This window comes from Simochromis diagramma, unplaced genomic scaffold, assembly GCF_900408965.1.
Source record: "Simochromis diagramma unplaced genomic scaffold, fSimDia1.1 OVJJ01000305.1, whole genome shotgun sequence".
NCBI lineage: Eukaryota > Metazoa > Chordata > Actinopteri > Cichliformes > Cichlidae > Simochromis > Simochromis diagramma.
Genome location: NW_024387169.1, coordinates 2,112,055 through 2,128,333, shown reverse-complemented (window position 1 = coordinate 2,128,333; position 16,279 = coordinate 2,112,055). Strand labels below are relative to the sequence as shown.

At 43.5% G+C, this 16,279-nt stretch overlaps 1 protein-coding gene across 6 annotated transcripts in view; it reads right to left on the bottom strand.

Moving 5' to 3' along the window:
* Nucleotides 1-16,279, bottom strand: part of dlgap2a (discs, large (Drosophila) homolog-associated protein 2a) — a 182,140-nt gene that overhangs the window by 39,967 nt on the left and 125,894 nt on the right. For all 6 annotated transcript variants that reach the window (XM_040048948.1, XM_040048943.1, XM_040048945.1 and 3 more), the window contains 2 exons: nucleotides 14,116-15,260; nucleotides 2,426-2,640 (listed from right to left, as the gene is read on the bottom strand). In XM_040048948.1, coding sequence (XP_039904882.1) covers nucleotides 2,426-2,640; nucleotides 14,116-15,260 — 1,360 coding nt within the window. The remainder of the gene's footprint in view (nucleotides 1-2,425; nucleotides 2,641-14,115; nucleotides 15,261-16,279) is intronic.

The following is a 16,279-nucleotide window of genomic DNA, read 5'->3' as shown; positions in this document are numbered from 1 at the left end:
CACTCGACTCAAACCTTGGCTGATAAATGTGCTCGATATATGAGAACAGAGGCAGATAAAAACACTGTGCTTTGGAAAAGCAGGTCTGGGATACTCTTTAAATTGTCACATTATTAAAATACACTTGTGAACCTCAGCTGTAATTACAGTTTTCACATTCTGCAGAGAGAAAAGAAAGATGGCTCCGCTGAGCGAGATGCAAAAGTGAATCTACTTTCTTTTATTGCCACCTTTTAGAAATGACTGAAAACGGGAATCTGCCAAACACAATGTCTTCATTTAGTGTCTGGAGTACTGTTAAAACACAATTTCAAAACATAAAAGCCAGTATAGTAAAATATGCAAAAAAGGAAACACTGGATAGAATATACAATTTAGTAATAGAAAGGATGTCGTGTGGTGTCTCTCATGTTTATCCAGAGCTGTGTTCAGGTGAACACCTCGTGAAGGACGAGGTGAGGCAAACAAAAACCGACAAATACCTTGAGTCTGTTGGTAACACAACCTAAGACTAAACGTTTAAGGACACAAACAGCCGTCACTGAATCGTATCTTTGCTCTGGTGTTGCTACACGTGAGGCCTTTTTCTGCTGATCTCAGCACTCTTTAGTACAGGGGTCCCCAACTCCAGGCCAGTTTTTAGATGTGTCCTTGATCCAACACAGCTGATTCAAATGACCTCCTCAACATGTCTTGCAGTTCTCCAGAGGCCTGGTAATGAACTCATCATTTGATTCAGGTGTGTTGACCCAGGGTGAGATCTAAAACCTGCAGGACACCGGCCCTCGAGGCCTGGAGTTGGGGACCCCTGCTTTAGTATCTCATTTTATTCTAATCTGATGGGTTTGTAAAAGCAATAATCAAAGTAACTCGTCTCGCGTCTCTCTGTAACGTAATTGTTTGAGTGAGTTTTTCGCGTGTCTTCAGCTCATCTTATCTTGTAATCCTCTTATGAGTGTTTTCCTCCACCGACAAGTTATCGAAACAAAAGCCCTCAATTTCCTCACCATTTAATAGGACACGTCCCAGAAGAGTGCACCTAACATGTTCTCACAGCTGATATGAAAACCCATGAAGGAATTCTGATGACTACAAGGTTCAGCCATCAGGGGCTTGACACCGACGTGCTGGTGGGTCAAATATGGAATATTAAAACTGGTGCTCGGGGGATTGTGCACGAGAGAGTAACAGTGAGGCAACAACTGCTCCTAAAAACACAGATCCATGTTCATGATCTGAAATTACATCAGATGTCAGGAAAATGAACTCATTTAAAGAGGTTTTATAAAGCAATAAAGGTTCCAGAAGCTGGAAAAACTATACTTCTATATGAATGTCAGCTACTTTCAATCAGTCATAAATACAAAAAATTAAGTGTAATCATCGGGCAAACAGCGGTTTATCCTAGCTGCAAGGAGGCTGTTGTCTTATTTTTACTCTAATTTGACTGATTTATCTCCCAACCAATCACAGCAGATGGCCCCGCCCCTCCCTGAGCCTGGTTCTGCTGGAGGTTTCTTCCTGTTAAAAGGGAGTTTTTCCTTCCCACTGTCGCCAAAGTGCTTGCTCATAGGGGGTCATATGATTGTTGGGTTTTTTCTCTGTATGTGTTATTGTAGAGTCTACCTTACAATATAAAGCACCTTGAGGTGACTGTCGTTGTGATTCCGCGCTGTATAAATAAAATTGAACTGAATTGAATTGAACTAAAATATAAGGCACTCCTACTCTGACTTCACTTTTCAGACCTCTAACCCAAACCCCATCTGAAACATAAATGGGCACAAGACCGATAACCTCAGAAATAGTAACACCGTTTTGCATTTAAGTCACATTTTTATTTATGTTTGAATTTGAGTTTTCATTATTAGCAGACAGCTCACAAAGGTACGACTGTACCGGGGTTACAGTACATAACCAATGGTTGTTGGTGACCTATAATGAATTAAAGTGAGAGGAAATAAAGGGATTTTTAGACTGTGGGTGAAAACAGCTGCGGCACACAAAGGAAAAAGCAAGTCTATTATAATCAACCCTCAAACTAAACTTGTGAAAGTTTAAATGATAATTATATGAGCTGTTCAAAGTTTTTATGTTTGGCAGCCACAGCGGTATGAACCTCCACGGTTGGATCCCAGGGAAATCCTGGCGGACGTTGAGACATTGAACAGAGTGGGATCAATACTTAGAGTTTGACTGGTATCATTATGTTTTTCTTTCTTCTTTGCAAACATAAGAAACCATGTGTAGGATATGTGATTGCATAAACATATATGTTTATATTCAGGACATCAGATAGATGTTTGCTTTGTGCAGCACTACAGGGACACTGACTCACTAAACACGACCCTGCAAGGAAAAACTAAAACCGACAAAGAGCCAAACAACATTAATTACTAAAACTTGTAGCTAGCATGCGTCATACCTCTGGGAGTCCAGCAGGTCCCTGGGTCTGATGATGGCCTTGACCAGGGCGTCTGGCCGCACTGACTTCTGAGGCGACGTCTTGGGGCTGGAGTCTGACTCGCCGCTCTCCTCGTCCCCCATGGCTTTAACATAGCTGCTGCTCCGCATCCGACGGCAAGGTATCTCATCATCCTTCCCACCTCCAGGATAACCCCCCCACTCATCCTGGGGCACCTTGTGGGTAGGGGGAATAACAAAGACACATAATGGTTGTTTTTGCATTAATATGCTATCATCTTTTAAAGCTTTTAAAACAGTGAGCGTTTGGAAGCATGTTTGAGCTGCTCCATGAATGTATTATTCATGATGTTTTTAGCTCTGCTTGTTCCTCACTAACTTCCCGGTTTCCTCCTTTAGCTGCTGATTGCTCTGTACTACAAAGCTGCTAACTTTGTGTTGACAGACTTTAAAATGCCCATAAATCTGAACCAAACCTCAGACCTGTCACTGCAGATGACCTCTTATGTATTTGTATTGACAGAACATATTTATTACTGCAACTTTAACAGCCTTTTCCTCTCAGTGTGGCTCTCTTCAGCATTACAGATGCCTGCTTTACAGAGTTCTGCTTTGCTTATTAGAAAAAGTGTATTTCTGATACTTGGTGTAGTAGCATTCATTATGTAAAATTACATTTAAAACACTGAATTCACTGTATTAAATATGTTAAACAATAACAGAGGACGGAGGTTTTTCTTAAATGACCAAGTCAAATATGCAAATCAAACGTTTATTACCATGAGACTAAAACCTGATTTGCAAAAACTAAACATTTCTTTCAGCAGTTTCACAACAACAATAATGAAACAGATAAAAACAAAACCGCGAGCACCCTGCAGCTCAGCATGTAACACCGACAGAATTAATCTGTTAAATCTTGATTTTCACTCCTGCATATGCCGTCAGACTCCTGAGCCATCGTCTGAAGTCTCTCTGAATCCATTCTGTACCAGTGAAAGTTTCACTCGCTGCAACACAACCCCCAGTCACGCACCGCCCTACAGGCTGAGCGGAGGCATCTCCAGTGGTGAGGGAAAAAGTGTGTACTACTATAAGCTAACAAGCGGTTGCTGGCAATAGCAACATGAAACTGGTTGCAAAGAGCTTTGTGGAAAACCTGCGGTTGCTTGTAGTTTGCACAGAAGATGCTGATTTGTCTCTAAATATTTTTACTTCTGCTCATCAAGTGTTTGCAGACAAGTGGGTGACCTCTGTACAAACATCAGGCAACCCTGTGATCCTCTTTGGGACCAGCCAATCACTGCTGGACAGGGAAAGCACATTTTTCCCTCGTTACTGGTAGTTGTGTGACAGGTCTGTGGGAGTGGGGCCTTAGCCGGGTGTACTTCTCAAGAACTTCCACAGCGTTTTCCTGGTTTCATCAGGATTCTCATACTGAATTCTGTGGAGTGGATGCAGGGAAGATTAGTGGCGATTATAACCTCGCTCCTCCATATTTACCTGATCTCCATACGTACTCGCCCCCTCGTACACGCCGCTCTTCTTCAGCTTCTCTTCTGCTGTTCCACCTGCTCGCCTGACTACCACAGGAACCTTCAGCTTCCACTACAAACTCACTCCCTACTTTTAAATTGCATCTTTAAACCCATCTATTCAGAATTGCATATCCTTCATCATCACTCTGTCTTCGTCTACTCTTACCTTGTTTAGTTTTTGTACTTTCATGCTTGTTTTTATTTTTCATTTACCTTATGTTTTTATGTTGTTGTACTAACAACACAAAGACCTTGAGGGTCTTTAAAGGCGCCTGTAAATAAAATGTATTATTATTATTGTGTCAGTGAACAACAGATGATTGCACCTTTACTGGACACTGCAGAAACGTCCAAATGTTACTTCTGGTGTGTTGTTATAGCGAACCAAAACAGGTTTCTGAGTATGCAGCTACCCGAACACAATCTGCCGTCTTCTTGTACTTTCTGCTGATTCTTGGAACAAAGTTTGGCGAGTATTGGTAAGAATATTCTCACCTTTCCTTCCGGCTGTGAACGAGCCATAGCGGTGAGATATTTTTACCAAGTTAACAATACAGAATAACAGAATCCTGACCCGGGTGTCTCACCTTTTTATGTAAATGTAGTCGTTTTAAAACCCTGAAGCCATAAAAGCAGCGCTATAATATTTCCATCAATGAATCAACGTGCCGCTTGATAGACACTTGAACTGAACCCCTACCTCTGGCACAGTTTGTTCCACCCATTGAGCTACGCAGATCCTTTCTTGATTTCTCGATGAGTCAACACACATTAGCGCCTTCACACAGCTGTGTGGTGTTTTAGTATTTCTGCAGTTTGGCCAGGTTACAAACTGCTCAAAACCTCGACTGAAAGTCGGCTGTGAATTTGACTGGGCTGCTGATCGTAATTACCGCTGGAAGAAAAACTCGAAACCAGAGGAGAAAAGGAGCTGCCTCTGCTCGCTCTGTCGTAAGCTATCGGAAGTGGAAGCCTGCCATCGAAACGAGCAGGGCACTGCATATGTTGCAATTTTCATCCACTTGTTAAACCAGGTAATTGAGTATCCATGTCAGAATCACCATTTCCCATTCAGAGTGAGAGCACTCATTGGCTGTCTTTATTGCATACGGAGCGAACAGTTCACACTGAACACACAACATCACGAAGGTCTCGAATGTGGAGCGAAGAGGAAGACAATCAGAGAGGCTCTGTGTGGCTGGAGGTTAACACACTTTAATATTAGTCACACGTGCTTTGAGCAGATAGGCTGCTGTGTTATTTGAAAGCGTTTGAAGCAGAACACATGTAACTGTTACCATGTAACTGTGTTATGGGTACAGATGATGTGGAGGAAAATTAGTTTCTGAATCATCATCGTACCACAAAGGAAAAGCAACTCCATTATGGTACATGCCGTTACACAGCACACAGCAAAGCCATTAAAAGGCTCTAATAGGTTTCTGTATTGAAGACAGTGGTGCAGCTTATTAAAATGTGCTGGGCTAACTTCACCCACCGATATAATGAACCAGAGATGATTGTTGCTCCCTCTCTCACTCTCTCTCTTTCCTGCACACATTTTTCTTTAAAAAAACAACAGAACCGAGTTATTGTGGTGATAACAGCTGAGTCAGGACCTTAGCCTCACTTACAAACACACAGCTGCAAACACAAACCCTTCTTACTCCAGCTTTTCTATTTTGCTTTTTAGATTAACCTCGCTGCACTCTGTGATGTCACAAGCTTAGCCAGCCAAGCTTTTACATGATGCGACACCATCAGTCATCATTCTGTGTGGAAGCTGGGCTCACTTTCACATCTTTATGGAGATCTCGAGTTTTTATTTTGTTCAATCTGACCGCTGAGCAGTTTTCTTTGATTTCATAGTAACTCTGCCGCCCTGGTTTTAACATGTCCTCAAACCACAACTGAAACACATACACAAATACGAAGTTTGTGTTTTCCTCCAACAATCAGATGTTTCTGAAAATGAACTGGGTGGCAGCTGACTGACAGCGGCAAATGTCAGGAGGAGATGGGCTACATGCAAATGTCATCAATGCATCAGGTAGATGACTGTAATCGCTCCCTGATACAAATGCCATCAGCAGGAAAAATAGCAAGTGAAATGTGAATTTTATTCAAACGGGTATTTGCTGCAAATAAAACATTTATCAGTTTTATATGGAAAAAATAGAAAAACATCAAGAATTCATCAAAGGCTTTAAAGATGATGTTATATTTATATTCTGGAACGTAAACGGCACTAATCCCGCAGCGTTAACGTGCGCACATTCACAACTGCTAAATTAGCGAGTGTCATCAGATCAAAACATCTTGAACAATCGAGCAATTATTTCCTCGATCGTGATCCACGCTTTGATGCAAAAAGCTGAGTACAAGCATAATGTCCTAACAACACGTCCGTGATGTGAGTCAGCTGTGCCAGGCTCTGGGGACGGGGATCTGGTGAATGTGGAGGCCATGTGAGTACAGTCACGGTCATGTTCCAGGAACCAGTTTGAGACAGTTTGAGCTTCGTGGGGTGGTACGCTACGCTGTGGTCATGAAAGGATGGACGTGGACGACACTCAGGTAGGCTGCTGTGTTTGAACGATGCATCTCGAACACCATTACATCGGCCTGAACCACCAATACCGCTATTATGTTGCTTACAACAGTTCTGACCCTACCATGTGAATGCTGCAGCAGAAATCGAGACTCAATCTTCTATTGTCCAGTTTTGTTGATCCCCTGTGAACTGCAGCCTCAGTTTCCTGTTTGTAGCCCCTCAGTGGTCTGCTTCATATCAGCACTTTTATTTCTGTGCTTAATTGCTTTCTGTCTTACATTCACACTCTGATGGATGCATCGGAAAGCAGCTTGGGGTTAGTGTCTTGCCCAAGGATATTTGGCATAGAGACTGGAGCAGCCAGGGATTGAACTGCCAACCGTCCAATCAGTAGATGACCTGCTTTACCTCCTGAGCAACGGCCACTCCCAGTGCTCACTGGATAACTTCTGTTTTTTGTACGATTCCCTGTAAACTCTGGAGATGTTTTGTGGGAAAGTCCAAGGAGATCAGCAGTTTCTGAAAGACTCACAGCGGTCTGACCGACACAAACAGCCACACCACATTCAAAATCTCTTAAATCTCCTTTTGTCTCCATTCTGATGCTCATTTTGAACTTCAGTGTCTACAAGCCCAAAAGATTTGCTGCCAGCTGATTCAGAACCAGGTTACCCAATAAAGTGGCATTTTGTGATGACATCGCTGAGGAAGTTGTGTTAGGCTTGAGGTGTTTGGATGTGCTGCACAAAATGCCTCTCGAGCACTAACATGTACTCATGTGTGAAAGGAGTTACAGAAGCTTACTGCGATGCAAAACACACAGTTAACTGGGACATGTACACAGCCATATGGATACACTCTCAAACACACAGCGATACAAGTCATTCATCTCCCCTCCAAAGACAGACAGACACCATCTACCAAATGGAGTCGATGGGTTAATTAAGTCTTGGAGGGGTTTGATATTTTTAGACGTCTAATTAATGAACGGAACGCCAGAGGACAGGCACAAGCTGTGGTGAGATTTGTTTAATTTAAATTTGCTGATAAAGAGGATAGATTCCAGGGTGTCTCCCTGTGAAGATAAAAAACAGTGAGTGGTCAGTTTCTGATCGTACGAGTGCTTCGCTGCTCACCTTGACCTAAAGATCCCACTAAGAGAGGAATTCAGAGGTGAGCATCCAAAAATGTTCCACAGGGAAACTTTGATGAAGCTTCTGATGCAATGATGTGAATACGAGCCAAGATTTGTGGGAGCTCTGTGAAAATTCACAGTGGGAAATTTTACATTTTAGCTTTTCTCTTCACAATAACGGAACTTTAACTTGATTTAATTAACTGGATTCTGCTCAAAAAATAAGTGACGCGGTTCGGGGAAAATTGTTTTTCTCGTACTATAATGAGCTTTTTATGACCACAACTCCTGGTACGTGCCCAAGCTGCTCCGACACTTCAGCAATGGCAGCAAACAACCTTGCCTGACCAGCATCTCGTAGCAGGATTAAGCAGACACTGGCACATTTGTGTGTCTACTTTTACTTTCACAGCTTTGATCTGTGGCTCTGTCGGAGGCCAGAGAGAATGCAGTGTGTATATGTGTGTGTTTGTGTGCGTGCCGGTAGTGGGGGTAGCCAGGCCCCGGCCAATGCTCCTGCAGTGCTGCAGTGCATTTCATTGATTAACTCTGCGGCTCTATCTATACACCCACTAAGAGACATAAGTCACTGGTATTAAGTAAAGAAATACGCCGGGGCAGACAGAGGGAGAGAGAGAAAGAGTGAGCAATGCACTGTGAAGAAATATGGAGAGATGGCTGATACCTATTGGTTGATGGGAGTTAGAGTGCTCTTAAAGGTGCAATCACTGGTAATCCCATCCACCAGCCTCCCATTACACACCAACGTGGACTCCTCATGTCTCGTGCTGCTTTTGCACAAACATGCAACATTCACAAATCTGCAGTCTCAGCTCATGTTGTTTGTTTGTTTACTGCCGCTTTACATTTTCAGACAAAGTCGTAAAAGTGTAAATAATCGTGCTCAGTCACAAAATGACAGCAGTCATGCCCCGGGAAGATGAAGAGAATAAATTTGTCATTTTGGCTGTAACAGAATCAATCTCATGAATACCAACAGCACTTCTCAGAGTGATTCAAACACTAAAGCTGCTGTATGAGCATCAGCAGAGCTCACAGGGGCAACGAATGATTCCAAGAGCTTAACAGGAGGGTTCTAATCTGCAGACGTGCTGGCAGCTCTATGAACCTGAACTGTGAGCTAAATGGTAACTTTATAAAAAAAAAAAAGCTCACTGGGGCATTTACGCAACGGAGCGCGCTCCTGAACTTGAGATGGTTAACGAGCAACAGCCGTTTGGGAATGGCTCAGTCGCTGTAGAATAAAAAGAAGATGTCAGTCTCCTTGCAGCTAGAAACAAATCTGTGATTGCTGAGGGGTTTTTATTTCTGCTGTTGGAGACTGATTGCAAGAAGTTGCAGCAACTGTTGTTTGCCTGCAGTCATTCTCAGCAGATTAGAAAAGGTCTGCAAATAATTACTGTTTATTCTGGTTATATTTCTATAAACAAGCTTGCTGAATGCCTGGGTCATTTTGCAGTTTTTGGGTTCTGCAGGATCAGGATTTGTGGAATGAAAGTAACTGATGTGATTTTCTGTGTAGATAAACGGCAACACAGTTGCAATTTTTGGAATCTTACTATAGTTACATTATCACAAACATATTGCAACAATTAAATTGTTAGATGGTAACCAACTGATCACAGACAGTCCCCGTCTTCAAAGCTAACAAGACTGCAAGTTTACATGGTTGCAATAATTGTGTAGCACTCTAGCATGAGCACATCTGCCACATCAACACTCTACTGATTTTTAACTGACATTCAGCAGCTCGTTCCACCTTTTAGCATGCTTTCATGAAGCTGCTGGCTTTGGGTTTAAGGTTTTGTGCTTTATGAATAAATGCACAAAGTTTGCAGCAATCATTTGAGTAAACGTTGAGATATTTCACTGTGAAGCAAAGCTGTGGACTGACATTAAAATCTCTGAATCTCTGAAATCTTGAGGGCCGCAGCATGTTTGTGATGATAACTCGATGTGAATGAGACTGCCCAACATTTCTGCACTAAAAACAGAAGAAAGACATTCAACCAAGACTTTTTCAACTCTTCACCCTTGTTCTGTTGCTAAGAGGTGTCTCAAACAAACAAACAAACAAACAAACAAACAAACAAACAAACAAAAAACCTTTCAGAGCAACAAAAGGAAGAACTTCTTACAGAAAGTACACACAAGGACAGATTTTCCTTTTGAGTATTTTGATGACAGATAAAAGAGACGGCATGAGGTTCTCTCCTGTTGTGAGGAGGAAACCTACCTACGCTTTTCATCCCCAAAGTCACTACACGACGTCTTCACCTACCCCAGCATTACAAATACATATTCTTCTCTCCTTCTTATTCATCAGAACTCTGTGCAGTCTGTGATTTTGCTTCCACGTTTGTCCCCTGTGGTAACACCTGTGCTGAATGCTGAATGTACTCATGTGTTCATGTTCATGTAAAATGAACAATATTACTTTTTTATTACTGCACAACTGGTTTATCAGAGAATTCTTGCTTATGACGAAACCTCTCTGAACAGACTGTTAGACACTGCGTATGGAGTGCTGGGGTATTTTGCACCACATGGTAATAATACACTTAAACAGTGAAGAAGTCTTGGCAGGAAACGCCTGTAAGGCAGAAAATATGGCTATTAAACCTCCCAAGAATTAGGATGGCATCATAGCTGGCTATTATTATTGATTCAGCCTGGCTACTAGATCAGAAAAAGGCATTTTGCAGATTGCAGCTTAACAAGTGACTATTTAATGTTTATACCCTGAAACAATCACATTAAAATCAAAAGAAACTTGAGGTTTGACATAATAACACGACTGCAATAAGATGCACGCTGTCACAGTGATAATCCACATCGTTGCCTCCGGCAAACAGAGACAGACAGTCGTCTGATCTTCGGGTTCCTGGGACGAGATCCCTCTACGTAAGGGTTCGTGGCCCGATTGCTATCTGGGAACTCCTTCATAAAAATGCTAGGAAACCCCCGAGTGTGTGTGGGTGTGCGTTACTACAGCTTTCCATCACAGTGCCAGTTTTGTTTCTGCTGCTTTGCACTTTGCTTTTGTATTTTAATCAGCAGCCTTTCTGCCTCTCAAGCCCCACCTTTGGCAAGCCAACATGGCAGTTAATTGGCTTATTAAATCCCACCGCAATGCCCTATCAGCAAAACTATCAAAGACTAATCCTTCCTTTGTACAACGCTACTGTACGAAGGAAGAGGAAGGAACTCTATTTGCTAGAAAAGCTCACTTAATCTGGGCTGAGAGTTGTCAGTAACGCAGAGTTATTGGGTGCAGTTTAATAGATGGTTTTACTTAGAAAGGCTCCAAACCAAAGTGATCTGGAAGTATCTGTGTAGCTGACATATTAAGAGCTGTTTGAATTCTCTAAATCGTTAGGAAAGGTTCTTCAGTCCTTCCTTTATGACCTCCTTTAGTGGAGGATACACTGAGGATACATCCTTCGTGAAAGGAAGGAGATAATTCCTGGCCATAATTCACAGCGATGCAGCATCCGACCATTCATGGAAAACAATAACAAAACCAACAAAGTGTTGCAAAATTAATTAAAAGTGTGTTTTGCAATGCCATAAGATGCTGATACATTTTGAACATGGATTACAGCGTCTGCTGCACATTGCAACGACGGACAAAGGCTGGCCCACACACCTACACGCACATTACAGTAGATGGCTCAGTGGCTATTAGTGTGTACAGATCTCAAAGCAGGCTAATTAGGGCTAATTTGAGAGATGACAGGAAGAGATGCTAATGCCAGGTCTGATTCCCCGCCACTTATCATTTTAGAGAAACAGCTTCTATATGAACCTGTCTGTCTTCCCTAATGTCCAGTTCATCCTCCTTCCACGCACAAAGACTCGCACAGACCTGCCACGTGCACAAACATTAACATTTAACTTTATTACCTGCAGTAGGATTTATGGGATTGATTTGTTACAAAGTTACAAAGTTAGATTACTTTGATAAGTCTATGATAAAAGTCTGTGTCTATAGTTCTACCAAACTTTCAAAATTCTCACTCTCTCCGTCATCACCCAAGGACGGCAACAAGGTGACTAGCACCTCATCAAACCATCTGGTGTGTGATAAACAGAAAAAAAACCACACTTTTCACGAACACTGCCACTCACACACTGACAGGTTCGGCACACACACTCTCCCTGGATAGGCTTTATGCTGCTGCTGCAGAGCAGACAGTTGTGGGTAATCCCAATTCAGCAGCAGCAGGACCCGAGTACTTCTCAATGTGACCCCTCAGTGTGTGTAGAGTATCATTCCTGACTATTGGCTCCATCTCTCTGCCTGACTGCTCCTGTTGATGAGCAACAGCAGCAGCCACGGGGAGCATTGCTTTGTTTCCTCTCTTCTGTTTCCTAAAGTATCTCAGCACATCCACAGAGCCATAAACCTCAGCCATATATACGCATCTCCAACTTTCTCTCTCCCTCTCCTTCAATACGTCGTCTCCGAGCGTTCCCTGAGAGTGCATTGATTCTCCTCTGGGGAGGGAAGATGTGTCACGCCCTGTACGGATCGGATTGATAACGCTGGTCTAAATATAGCCCTGCGGCAGGATATTTTTAGAAGTGTTTATAGTGCTGTGACTCGGACACTACCTCAGCTGAATGACCAAACAGAAGATGGGAACAGGTGGGGGTGCCAGCACTGCAACTCTCTCTTTAAGAGATTACTTTCCTTATTGGATATGCAAAAAAACTGGAGTGGATGATGCACCGTCTGTGCATGATGATATAAGCTGAAGCTGATTTCAGGGACGTGTCGGCTTTTCATTTACAACATTAGGCAATCATACGACACGCTCTCTGCTTAGAGCAACGAGTCTCCAAGTCTCCTCTTTCCTTTTGCGCTGAACGATCGCTTTATTTTGGCTACAGGCAGTACTTACATGATGCTATCACATTTCACATTGTTATATTTGCAGCAGCACGGTTACATAATGTCGTTTTTCTGGTTTGAATTTGCAATTTGGGATTGAAAGTATACTTTCTTATTCCATATACCCTGCAGCATGCTTATAAAACCCATGAGAACCTTTTGTGAAAAGTGCTGACTCACTGAATTGATCCCTTCTGTGCTATAAGGTCTCCTGCAGAGCCGATCATGGGTCTGAGCTAAATGCTAAACTTTTCCAGACTGAATCCTGTGAAATCAGAGAAAACAACACAGTAAAAAAATCCAGATTGATTTCTGGCCTTTTATTCTCATACTGCCAGCTCTTCCCCTCCAGCACAGATCATTTACAGAGTTAATTGATTTGTCCTGCTGTGCTAGTCCTTTCTATTGCCAGCCACATGCTGAGCCATAGGACAGGTTCACAATGTAATATCCAGGGCAGTGACAAACAAAACACTGTCTTTCAGATCAGCTTTTAAAGCCAACTGAGACGAGCAGCTTTTCTTCTCCTGTGAGCGCAGGCTTACGCGTCTTTTCTACAATGCCTAAAGTTCTTGAAAACTCTATAAAAACGACACTCAAAACACTGCAGTGACAGAAAATGAACGCTATCATCGCTCCTTCTGTTGCATCTCCATACAAATTAGAGCATTTCATTTAAAAATAAACTCTGTTTGGCGGCATGCAGGTTTGATTTTGTTTGGTCGAAATCTGATGGCCCCCGCTTGTATCCCAACGGGATGTTGGGGAGTCATAATGGTGCAGTGCAGCTCAGTGCACCAGTGTAACTACAACTATACTACTGCGCTCACTGAAGATGCAGAATAATGCGATGATGTCAGGAGTTCTGAAAAATAACTCATTTTTGCGTCTGCTGACTAGTTCCTGTTCTTAAGTCGAGTCTCAGAAACTTAGGTGTTATATTTGACAGTTCAATGTCTCTTGAGAAACACTCTAAACAACTTGTCCGGAACTGTTTTTATCATCTAAGAAACATTTCTAAACTCAGACTGGTGTCAAAGGCAGAACTTGAGATGATTCATGCTTTTATCTCTTCTCGTTTGGATTATTGTAACGGTCTTTTTACGTGTCTCAACAAACCAGCTCTGGATCGCCTTCAGACTGTACAGAATGCAGCGGCAAGACTTTTAACTGGTACAAACAAGAGGTCACACATTGCTCCAGTTTTGGCTTCTCTTCATTGGTTGCCTGTAAATTTTAGGGTTCATTTTAAAATTTTAGTTGTAACTTTTAGAGCTCTGCACGGTGAAGCTCCCCAGTATATCTCTGACCTGTTGAAACCTCATGCTTCATCCCGAGCACTTAGGTCTTCAAGTCAGAGGCTACTGGTGGTCCCACGTACTAGGTTTAAAACACGTGGGGAACATTTTTATACAAACGGGCTTTTAATTAATTTTAACTTGTATGTCTGATCTTATTGTGAAGCACTTTGTGATTTTTATCTGTGAAATGTGCTATATAAATAAATTTTACTTACTTACTTAAACCTGACCAAAGCCAAACTCACCTGTAGATAGTGGCAGGGCCTGAGGTTGGGCTTGAGATCCGTGGGCATCATTGGCTTTTCCAAGTTGAGTGAGGACTTCCTGTAGGCCTCCTTGGCCTGGCTAACTGTCAGCGTTGACCAGGAGCTTCTCTTCATGAACTTGCCCTCTGGCGCCATGGCTATGCTTTCGCAGGCTGAGCACTTCACGTCGTTGTTGCTTTTGGAGGTCTTTAGCGACAGATCTCCCACCATGTGGCCGTGCACAGACTCGGGGTAACAGTGGCTGATGTGGTCGACCGGATGCCGTGACATGACGCTCGGCGTTCTGTATGTGCTGTCGCTGTCAAGGTTGTCATCCGAACTCCACCAACCTCCCGAGCGCTGCTTGCTGCTGTCGGACTTGCGCTCTTTGCTCTTGCTGCGTTTGCTGTGTTTGTGGTGGCCTTGGTGGTGGTGATGGTGGTGGTGCGAGCTTTCCCTGTGCGAGTCACCTTTGGTGCCGTTCATCTTGGAGGAGCCCTCCAGGGAGTGTGACTTTGTGAAAAGCTTCTGTACTGAGTGGACTAAGTGGCGTATTCGCCCGGGGCTTTCGTTGCGCTGCTCTGTAGTCGTGGTTGTGGTGGAGGTGCGCTGGTACTGCAGCGTGTGGAAGCCGTCCCGGTGCAGTGGCATCTGTTTTTCAAATTGGTCCAGGAGGTTTGCTGGGATTCGGTTCATTTTGCCACTGCCGCCGTGCGAGGACGAGCCGCCGTTGTCTCGAGATTCCCTGCCACCCGAGGCGTTCCCGCCACTGTCCCGCGAAGCGCTACCGTAGTGCATGCGGGGGAAAGTGCTACTGGAGATAGAGTGGTCAGTGGCCGACATGGACATCGGCATCACCATGCACTCGGAGTGGATGGAGCTCCGTGGGGAGCAGCGGTGATGACCGTCAAGGTGGCAGCTCTCAGTGGGGCTGAGGAGATAGGAAGGAGGCCGTGAGTCAACATGGTGGTGCAGGTGGTCCAGGGAATGGTCACAATCAGCCAGGCCGCAGGTGTGGGCAGAGGTGGGGGAGGTGAGCTGGAGGTGGGCAGGGCGGCCGCCGGAGAGACCCTTCATGTTCCTGGGTGGAGGGGAGTAGCTGTCCTCATCGAAGTACTGCGAGGGGGACCATGAATACTGTTGGTCTGAAAGCAATAAGCAGAGACAATTTCATCAGAATAAGGGTAAAAAAAGCAGCTTCCCAAAAAAGAAACGCATTTCACACTTAATGATGGGGGAGAAAAAAGCCAAATAACACACAAGTTGGTCGTTATCCAGCTTATTCTCACTCTCCAAACCTACTTTGGCTACAGGGAGGAAAAAAACAAAAAGTCAAAAAGCAGCAGAGCTGAAATGTGGAGGAGAAATCCACAAATTGCTCTAACAAAATCTCAGCACTCTTAGTTTTCACCTTCTATTCCCGTCTGCGGTGGCATACCGCTGTAAAGACGGGACAAGAGAACAAGACAAAAGAAAGAGAAGGGCAGGCGACAGGTAGGATCCCGCATTGCCATTTATCCAAAGCAAAGTGAAATAATAGCCTATCACTCGCCGGCGCCGGTGTCATCCGTCAAACCCCCGAGGAGTGCGCCGTGAGGCGTACGGCCGGGAAGGAGACCTTGGAAGGTGATCTCCAGATGCACCCTCCCTCTCTGCTTCTGTTGGGCATTGTAGTCAAAGATTAAAAACCAATTCTGTGCGATCGGTCACCGAGGTCAAACGTCTCCGCGCTCTATTCCAATGTGTTTAACTTAAACAGAGGAAAGGTTTGCTTTTATGCCTCAGCGCTGCATGTTCTAATTACAGGCTCCTTCCTTTAAACATGTCGGGACAATGTCGGTTAAAACTCAACTTTAGTGGAACGCTTTTTTACAAATAACATTTTTTGGCCTGGTCCTCATTTCCACGTGTGCCAAAAAAATGAATGCTTATCAAGCTATACAGGTAAAAATATATTTTTGAGCCTGTGAATTATGAGTTTGCTCTTTTTCATAATATATTGATAATTGCGACTGTCCTCCAAACCTCCTGGTTTTCAACGAGCAGCTGAACAGTGCAGTGTGATGTCATATTTCAAACTTATCTGCAGCCTGTCTTGTGAAATAGGAAACAAACAAATAAGCATATCTCAGTCCTCTTGCCAGCCATTGCTACGCCTCATAAA